Source organism: Laccaria bicolor, genomic scaffold (genome assembly GCF_000143565.1).
Source record: "Laccaria bicolor S238N-H82 LACBIscaffold_6 genomic scaffold, whole genome shotgun sequence".
Lineage (NCBI taxonomy): Eukaryota > Fungi > Basidiomycota > Agaricomycetes > Agaricales > Hydnangiaceae > Laccaria > Laccaria bicolor.
Window position 1 is genome coordinate 1984200 of NW_001889877.1, and position 9945 is coordinate 1994144.

Here is a 9945-nt window from a genome sequence, read left to right on the forward strand (position 1 = left end):
CCTGCCAGATTTTTCCTGCTGCCAAAGCTGAAATCAAGTATGAAGTTGCCATTGCAAGCATCAATCTTATGCCTTGCATGACTATTGATACAGTCCACCACATTACAGATGGGTTTCTCAGCTGCATTTTAGACACAAGTCACAAGATCTGGTTGTTTCACCACTCATACAATCTACCTGACCTGTTCATTGCCCAAGTCATAGTCATCCAACTTGAACAGTGTTAATTAATAATGTTTATTGCCCAAGTCATATTTCCCCAACTTGAAAGGTTTAAATCTACAATATTCTTGTCCAAGTCATAGTCCTCCAACCTGAATGGTTCTTATCAAACCATTTTCATGCATGTTCATCGCCCAAAATGTAGTTCACCAACTTAAAACACAGTTGTGACTACAATGATCATTGCCCAAGTCATAGTCATCCAACTTAACAATTTTGATCTGTGATGTTCCCTGCTCAAGTCATAGGCCTGCCTTTCAAGAGTTTCAATCCACAATGTTCAAGTGCAAGAAAAGATGGACAGTCAGACTGTTGTAGCCTTCATGTAGGCCATTATAGTGGTCTATATCGTCCAAATAGTCAAGGAAACACAGTTCCAGATGGTGGCTAAGACTCTAAAATTAATAGGAAAATTACCTAGAATATATGTCTCACATGGCAGAAAAATCACAAGTTTTTTTTAGGGACTGGGACCCCAAACACCCCTAGTGGCTGAAGAAATATATCCTTGGTCAACCCCAGCAGCAAAATATATCCTAAGTCCATCCCAGACCAGAAATATATTTCTACATTGTGACAGTCACAATTCAGGGTCCAGGCATAAGAAATATATTTGGAGTCGATCTCAGTGAAGAAATATATTTTGGGGTGTGTGACACACTACAAATATATTTGGTGTGACATTGGAGTTCAAAATATATTTAGGTAAAGTAGAGATATACAAGCCCCAGGATATATACAATATAGATATACACCCTGACATTTAGTCCCGTAGTATTCATGGAGTTTGCAAGACTAATAGTCAGTTGTTAGTGGGTGACTGAAGTGCAAAGAGCAAGAAAGCTGGTCTCAAGATATAGTCACATTGCATGATATGACAATATTTTTACATGGTTGTCTTTATTTCCATATTTGGATATGGACCCTGAATACTGGACACAGCCCCTTCAACACCATGGCAACAGAGAAGATCACTCTTAATTTTGGGGTATTTTTTTCTGATTTTCTGGCAACTTTTAGATGGTTTCTATATTTAGATATTGACCCTGAACCCTGAACACAGCCTCCCCACCTTACTAAGCAATATTCTGATTTTTACATATTTTTTGCTGATTTCTTTTACCATTTTTCCTGATTTTATGGCTGCTTTTCTGTTTAAGGGAAAAGGTTCCCGCGGTGATGAAAGGTAAATGAATCAATGAATGAAAAATTCGCCTAAGTCCTCAGTTGATAAAGAATGAGTCTTACTCGTAAACTCGTAAGGACTCATAAATTATAGCCTCTTCTTATACATTTCTAAATGTACTGAAATCATATGACCAGATGATTTTCTTATTGAGAAAAACATAAAAAAACATGAATAAATAGGTGTCTTTGCATATATCTCAGGAAAGAAGATAGCTAGTCACATTTTGTGACCACATTGAGAAATATAACAGCATGCTCTATAAAACTGTCAATAGTTTCCTTTTTGGGTCAAATTTCCCACAGTACCAGAAACACAGCCTCTCACTTAGCTTTATTAACAACAATTGTAGCCACTTTGCTTAGCTTTACAAATATATATAAATAATGTCACACAGATCATTCCTTATGAGAAAAACACAAAATACTGAAAAAATTGGACACTTTTTGAAAATAGTCATGTATTTTGACCAATATCTGCATAAGAAAGAAGGCTAGTCAGATGATATAATCACATTTCTGATATTTAATGTTGCTATACTATTGGAGAGGCTGTATTCAGGGTCCAGGATACACTTCCAAATATGGGAGTCTGCCCAAATATAGCTAAATTATTGTGTACAAGTTTCTTCACTTTTTCCTCATTTTCCAGCTGTTTTCTCTGAGTTGTTTTTTTTTCTGTCTATATTTAGATATGGACCCTGAACACAGCCCCTTCAATATCATGACAACAGCAAATATCATTCCGATTTTTCTTCCCTTTTTTGGCATATTTTGTAATCATGTTATACAATCTATCTGGCTTTGTTCTATTTTTAGAGATGGACCCTGAACCCTGAACACAGCCCATTCATGATCATGGCAATGGTGAATACCATGCTTATTTTTCACTTATTTTGCACTGCTTCTCAACCTATCTGTTTCCATTTTTCAGACAGCTTTCTATATTTGGATATGGACCCTGAACCCTGAACACAGCCTCTCCAACTTACTAAGCAATATTCTGATTTTCTACACATTTTTGGCCAATTTATTTGCCATTTTTCCTGATTTTATGGCTGCTTCTCTCCTTAAGAGAAAAGGTTCCCGCGGTGATGAAAGGTAAATCAATGAATGAATGAATCAATGAAAAATTTGTCTAAGTCCTCAGTTGATAAAGAATGAGTCTTACTCGTAAACTCGTAAGGACTCATAACTTATGCAATGATGTATGTGCAAAGGCAAAATCGGGAACACAGCTACAAATGAACAAGTCAGATGTGTGAATGGACATAAGTAAGGACTTAGGAAATACCAAACAAGCAGCACAACAACCAAGTTAGATGGAAGAAAAATAAGTCCAAAAGGACTTAACATGAAAGCAATGACCTAGTTAGCAACTGAATCTTGAGAGTTCTTCCCTGGCCCAGCATGTTTGCCTGAAACACGAGCATGGCCAGAAGTACTAGCAAAAGGCTGAGATACTGATCGAGATGATGAGGCAACGTGACCTGAAGAACTAGCGAAGGGTTGAGAGACTGAACGAGACGATGAAGCCGGTGTTTTCTGGTTCTTGAGTGGGTCAAAGAAGGAGATTGGATGTTCAGCTCGTCGAAGTTTGGTATAAAACATGTTATCGGGAAGGGAGGTGAAGGAGACATGACGTTGGCGTTTAGTGGGAGGTTCCACTTCTGGTTGTTTCGGCAGAGGGCAGTACTTTCTTGTGGACTTGTGCTTGAGTTCTTCTTCAGGCGAGGCCATGGCGGTGTCATGTGATCGCTTCTTCGTGGACAACACCGGAGACGAAGGGAAAGAACTGACAGGGGAAGATGTATCACCTTTCTGATCGTGCTTCTTCGTTGGGGCCGAAATAGAGCAATTGTGACGGACCCATTTAGTCGAGTCTTTGATGAAGACCATTGGAAGACCTTCGGAGTTAATAATGACAGGGATCTCGCCGAAGCAAGCTTCACTCTCTGGGATTAGTCTTTGCTCTAAAAAAACAACTCAGACAGATGTAAGTCAACAGAATGTTATCTAACTTACCGTCAGACCAGGGCTTCACCACCAAGAGCTTCTTTACAATCAGAGTCGATAGGTGCTTCCATTGAGAGCTTGTGATCTTGGTAGGTGCAAATCCCGGGCAGAAGGCTATGTCGACCATAGCAGAATCCCAACCTGTGATAACCAGTTTGAATTGGTAGGCGAGATTGGGCCACGTGGTCCAAGGGGCCGACGTGCGTCGATCCTTTTCAGCCAAGCACCCATCTGAATATCATATCAATAACTGTTAATCACTGAACAAAACAAAATATTACTCAAAAGATCAAGAAACAATCGCGTGAATTGTTTCTGACATTCCTTCGTGTAAGGTAGCACATCCTTATCCGAAGAAGCCTCCTTCTTCAAAGCAGATGCAAGGCTGGTCCGGGCGCGAGCCGTTGAGGAGCTAGCTGTAGTCGAGGGAGTCACATTTAGTTCCTCCATCAACTGCTTAATTTGCTGGTCCGCATGCATAGCACTGTAGCAGCACAAGTGAGACAAAAACCCATAACATGAAAGGGGGACAACGCACCGGACTTTGCTAACAAAGATGTCCGTCAAGGTGGCCATTGGCCACTCCTCACGGGTGCAGAGCGCGTGAAGGTCCTCGGAACTCATGAAAAAAGCCGTCTTGTTCCGCGCCGTTAGATTTCTGCCGCTGTAGACCAAGATACCAGCAATGTCGAAAGATTTGTCGCAACATTTGATATTGGTGATCTGTAAAAGAAGTGGTGTATGTAAGAAGAATGTGATGAACAAACCAATCAGACGTACAAGATCGCGAATTTCCTTCATGTGAGACGCGAAGCGAAGGTTCGCGTCACGGACATTGGTCCCTTCTTCGTTGACTTGATTCTTGATGAAACTAATGGCCTCCTGCATCTGTTCATCTTTCTCTTCTTTTGTTGTCACTCCTTCCATAAGCTTATTGTACTCCTCATTCGTGGCCCTGTTCCAGAGCTGGAGGCCTTCTACAATCATATTATATGAGGAAGCGGGTTCAAGAAGGTAAAACGAAGACTAACCGTGATCTCCCTCCTCTGGTTTCGTCCTGCTAGCAAAAGTTTTGAACAGGTTGTAGCGGTTTGGAGCTCGCTTCTCTTTGTGCAGAAGACCCGCTTTCTCCATGGCGAAGTCTGAAGAACGGCCATAGAGATAGATGGCCCAACCTATGTACGACTTGCCAGACGACGTGGCCGAACATCGGATACAATGCCGTTTCCAGGAGTGAAGGCTTTGTCGAAGAAACCTGGGCGTCGGGGATCAATGTGAGTCCATAGCTGCTCAAGACAGATGCGGCGTCCAACTGGGAAGGTGTGTATGACACCGTTAAGTCCTTCCAGTGGGCGGATGAGGTGTGTACTTTCCCTTCTGTTTTCATTGTCGATAACAAAAGGCGAGCGGCTTTGGATCGCGCTTCTTCCTGCTCGTCACGCTCCAAGTCACGTTTGTCTTCCTCCTCGGTGTCCGTAACCAAAGGTTTCTTGCCTTTGGAACGCCGTTCTTCCTCCTCACGCGCTTCTTCCTCCTCGCGCTCCAAGTCTGGTTCTTCTTCGGCATCTTCCTCGTCAATCTTCGTGTCATCCTCTTCAGTGTCCGTAACCGACTGTCCCCTTGATTTATGCCAGTCCCTCATCTTTTCTTCCTCACGCCGTCCCTCTTCATAATCGGACCCAGTGACGTCGCTCTCGATCATGGGATCTGGGGCTTCCCAGTCCTCTAATGCTGTGACTTTCTCCTTCTTCCCTTCTTCCTTACGTGGACGAAGTTGGCGACATGCAAGAATAATTGTGGAGCGACGATGCTGCTCAGCTTGAGCCAGTTCATGGTTGACAGCGTCAACATAGTCCTGGGGGTCGTGTGGGGCTGTGTAACCCGCAGGGAGCATGCGGTACATCTGTGTTTCGTTGTCCCACATTTCCGTACGCCTATCTGCAGCATTTTGGGCACCTTCTTGAGGTAAGGAGCCTTGGTAGCTGCTGTGGCCCTCCTCCCAGGGCTTTCGGAACTTGTAGGCCGCCTCTTCCCCCTCTGAAATATCATAAACGTGGAGAGGGTGGATCTCCGGATCGCCGGGCTCACGAGAGGCATTGAGTTCCTTGAAGGCTTTGCGAGTCTCTGGGTGGACATATGCGATGCAACGACGATCCTGAATGCGTATGTCGTTCTCTGCCTCAATGAGATCTTCTGGCGTGTGAGGGGCCGTGTAATTCGCTGGGATTGGGACCCAAAATCCTGTTTCTTCGTCCAACATGGTCGTCCGATTGTCCGCTGCAGAGCGGCCCCCTCTCTTGGGGCGACGTCCGTGGTAGCTGCGATAACCCCCTTCTGTAAAGGCGAATCGGTAACGAGTATTGCCTTTGAGTGCGCCATTCAAGGCAGCGATCTTGATGTCGTCAAAGTGGCCGAGGGATATCAATTCGATGTGTGGTGGCAGATGTGGGCGACCAGGGTCTTCGTCTTCGTCATTCATGCCTTCTGCAGTGGCTGAGGAGAGGGAGTTGGATGGTGGAACTGGAGCATCAGGCTCCGTGGCAGATATCCTAAAATTATTATGAGATTGTTCTAATGTAATCTACAGCGGAAACAACTCACATAGTGACAATGTCATCCGTGTTGTCAGGCAAAGCAGGGACGGAATCCTGGACACTGTTTAAATGAAGTTAGTTTATGTTTCCGAGGCCGCCGCTGCCCAACCGACTAAAGTCTGGTTGAGCGGGGTTGTCGACATAAAGTCTGACAATCAGGAAACGACTAAAGTCTGATTCCACGACGGATAAAACAATAAGGTGAGCAACTAACCTTCTTTTGCCAGCTGCTGCCCTCAGCCATGCTTCTGCCTGTCCGAGGTTCATCGCACGTCATCACGGGATTTGTTGGTCGATATCAAGACGCATTCGAGGACTTGATGCGTGTCAGCGTCGCTGTTGGTGGCCTGCTTATAAATTATTAGTGAGATAGTGACTATATAGATGCTGCACGACGTACCTTTTTGGAGAGATTTGGCTCCGGCTTTTTGTTTTTCTTTGACCTTTCTTTGGCCTTTGAAGCCTAAGTGACATGTGCCACGTCGGTACACGGTCGGGGAGGGAGGGTGATTGACTTACAGGGGGTTTCGTGGAATGAGATCCGCCACCTGCCAAACCTCGGTCTTTTTGTTTGGGAGCGCGGGGAGGCATACTGTAGAGTGAATTAGGAAGCCCTTGGTGGCTTGTTCAAATAAGTCGCGGTGGAAGGAAGTTCCTCCCAGTGGGTGTGAGCTGGTTAAATATTTGTGTGCGTGTGATCACGTGCAATGCGACAGCCCTGACGACCTTCGAAATTTGGACAGTGTGGAGGGCCATGCATGCATATTAGGGTTAGTAGCCCAGACTGAATGGTGGGTTGAGCGCGTAATACAGCCGGTCGACCGAAAGACTTACATTGTGAGTGCCGCACATGGGGTAAGGCGAGAGTGCAGCCTATACATGTTGGAAAGCATAGATCCGAGTTCTGCGTATATAATTTCAACTATTATCTATTCTATTTTCGAGCGGGAGGTCAGGGTGATTGGTCGAGGCTAAAGGGATTTCTTCAAGTGAGCAAGTAACACGACTGAAAAAAACGAGCACATACCTCCCGAGAAAGAGGTCACTTGTGTGTTCCCTTCAATTTGGAAAGGCATTTCAGCCTCTAGTGTGTTCCCTTCTATTTGGGAAGGTGTTTGGGCCTCTACGTAAATGGTTGTAAGTAGCATATTCTAGTATATAATCTATTCTATATTGTATTCTATTTTCGAGCAACAAGATAAGGCCTTTCGCCACTGAGAGACTGGTGGGTGCAACTAAGGTCAGTCATTCACAACGTAGTTTCAGATAAACGACGTACATCCAGGTAGACAGTGTTTGATCTAGAATTTCCTGCTTACCGATGTCGGTAATCGATGCGATTGTAATGCGAGCGCGAAGATACTGCGCTGAATTAGCGGGAGGTCCGCATGACCGGTCAACGCTAAAGGGGTTTCTTGTAAGCAAGGAATGCCACTGAAAAACTCGAGCACGTACCTTCCGAACATATGCGAAACATGTTGCCTTGGGTGAAGGCGTTTCGAGGCTGAGAGGCTGATGGGTGCAACCAAGGTCATTAAGTCATAACGTAGTTTCAGGGAAACGACGTACCTCCAAGTGGACGGTGATTGCTGTTACGAGTCCTCTGAGTTTACGAAGAGACTCGTTTATTACCTGGGATCTCAAGACTTTTTTCAGCACGGTAACACTGAAATTTGACTTTCTCCCACGAAAATGATTTCTTCCCACAGTTGAACGCCTCATCCTCCTCATTGTATTTTCTAGTCAAATCTACCAAATCATTGCTTAACACTTGCTTTTAGCACCCTAAGCATATGAATAGTGATGCCTCTGCTCTCTCTTTACTCAAATTATTTGCTAGCCCTGTTCTTGCAAGCTTCCTCAACATTTCCACAGTATTATCAACCCCATTCAATTATATTTCTTTATATTCAATGTATAACAATCAACCAAGGCCTCAACCTTTTCATAAACAGTTTTGTTGATCATATTCAGGGAGTTTGGGAGTATCCGAACAAGCCCACATGCATGCCAAACAGATGAGATTAAGGTGCTGAGCGATTGTGAGCATAAATTCAAAAAGGCAAATATACAATTTGACTTACCTCCATGAGGCCTCAACCATTTCACAGACGGTTTGGTGGACCGTTTTCAGGGAGTCTGGGGGTATCCAAACGAGCCCATGTGCATGCCAAATGGACCAGATTAAGGTACTGGAGCTTGTGAGCATATGTGCAAAAAAGCGAATATACAAAGTGACTTACCTCCACAAGGCCTTAACCATTTTGAAAGCGGTTTTGTGGACCATTTTCATGGAGTTTGGGGGTATCCGAACGAACCCACGCGCACGCCAAACGGACCAGAATGAGGCACTGAGAGCTTGTGAGGACTTGTGGGTGTGGGCCAGTGCTTTGCATGGCATGTATGAGTCCTTTCTGTGGACTCTAAATTTAATATTAGGAAATTGGTCATGTAATCACTTTATGATTTTCTGAGTTTTGTTCTATATTTGCAAATAGACCCTGAGCTCTGAACCTAGCCATCAATATCATAGCAACAATGTGTGCTATTCTTTTTTTTTTTTTTCATTTTATAGCAAATTTTCCCAATTTTATAACTATTTTTCTGTTTATGGTAAAATATTCCCACAGTCCTGTTTGAATATATCTCAGGAAAGAGGATGGTTAGTTATATTTTGTGACCTATAATAGCATGCTCTATATATTTGTGATGAATTTCCTTTTTTGGGTTAAAATTCCCATGGTATCAGAAGCACAGCCTCTCACTTAGCTCCATAAACAACAATTGTAGCCCCTTTCCTTACCTTTATAGATATATATAAATAATGTCATGCAGACCATTCCTCATTGAGAAAAACACAAAATACTGAAAAAATTGGACACTTTTTGGAAATTGTCATGCATTTTTGACCAATATCTCAAAGAGCAAGAAAGCTGGTCTCAAGATATAGTCACATTGCATGATATGACAATATTTTTACATGGTTGTCTTGATTTCCATATTTGGATATGGACCCTGAATACTGGACACAGCCCCTTCAACACCATGGCAACAGAGAAGATCACTCTTAATTTTGGGGTATTTTTTTCTGATTTTCTGGCAACTTTTAGGTGGTTTCTATATTTAGATATTGACCCTGAACCCTGAACAAAGCCTCCCCACCTTACTAAGCAATATTCTGATTTTTACATATTTTTTGCTGATTTCTTTTACCATTTTTCCTGATTTTATGGCTGCTTTTCTGTTTAAGGGAAAAGCTTCCCGCGGTGATGAAAGGTAAATGAATGAATCAATCAATGAAAAATTTGCCTAAGTCCTCAGTTGATAAAGAATGAGTCTTACTCGTAAACTCGTAAGGACTCATAACTTTAAATTAGAACTTTGTCTTGATAAATTTAACATTAAAATAGAATTCTAGATTTATATCTTTATAATATTGAATGCAAGCCACATTAATTTGGAGCAAATGATTATAAAGAATTGTAAATAAATTTCAAATGATTTTACAATTTTTTAGACATTGTTACTGTAACATTATTTTACACTAATTTGGTTTAAGCTACTGTGGCTTGCATCTATTGTTAATGAAAATGTTAAAATATGCCTTTTTGAAGAAAAACTTATTCTACATATTTTCAGCATTGGAGGTCCATGGGAAGGACTCATACATGCCATGCAAAGCACTGGCCCACACCCACAAGTAGCTAGTCACATTTTGTGACCACATTGAGAAATATAACAGCATGCTCTATAAAACTGTCCCTAATTTCCTTTTCAGGTCAATTTTCCCACAGTACCAGAAACACAGCCTCTCACTTAGCTTTATTAACAAGAATTGTAGCCCCTTTGCTTACCTTTACAAATATATATAAATAATGTCACACAGATCATTCCTTATTGAGAAAAACACAAAATACGAAAAAATGAC

General features: G+C 42.5%; 1 protein-coding gene across 1 annotated transcript; it reads right to left on the bottom strand.

Annotated features, from left to right (window-relative positions):
- Window positions 1-2775: 2775 nt before the first annotated feature.
- On the bottom strand, window positions 2776-8280 carry LACBIDRAFT_325094 (uncharacterized protein; the record flags this gene model as incomplete). Its single annotated transcript, XM_001878630.1, has 19 exons — window positions 2776-3380; window positions 3433-3654; window positions 3744-3907; window positions 3962-4146; window positions 4204-4389; window positions 4455-4565; window positions 4607-5972; window positions 6025-6078; window positions 6232-6269; window positions 6290-6364; window positions 6418-6480; window positions 6537-6609; window positions 6852-6921; window positions 7045-7140; window positions 7337-7451; window positions 7473-7529; window positions 7587-7620; window positions 8102-8209; window positions 8261-8280. 19 exons carry the CDS (start codon window positions 8278-8280, stop codon window positions 2776-2778), a joined length of 3642 nt encoding a protein of 1213 aa, XP_001878665.1.
- Window positions 8281-9945: the final 1665 nt, after the last annotated feature.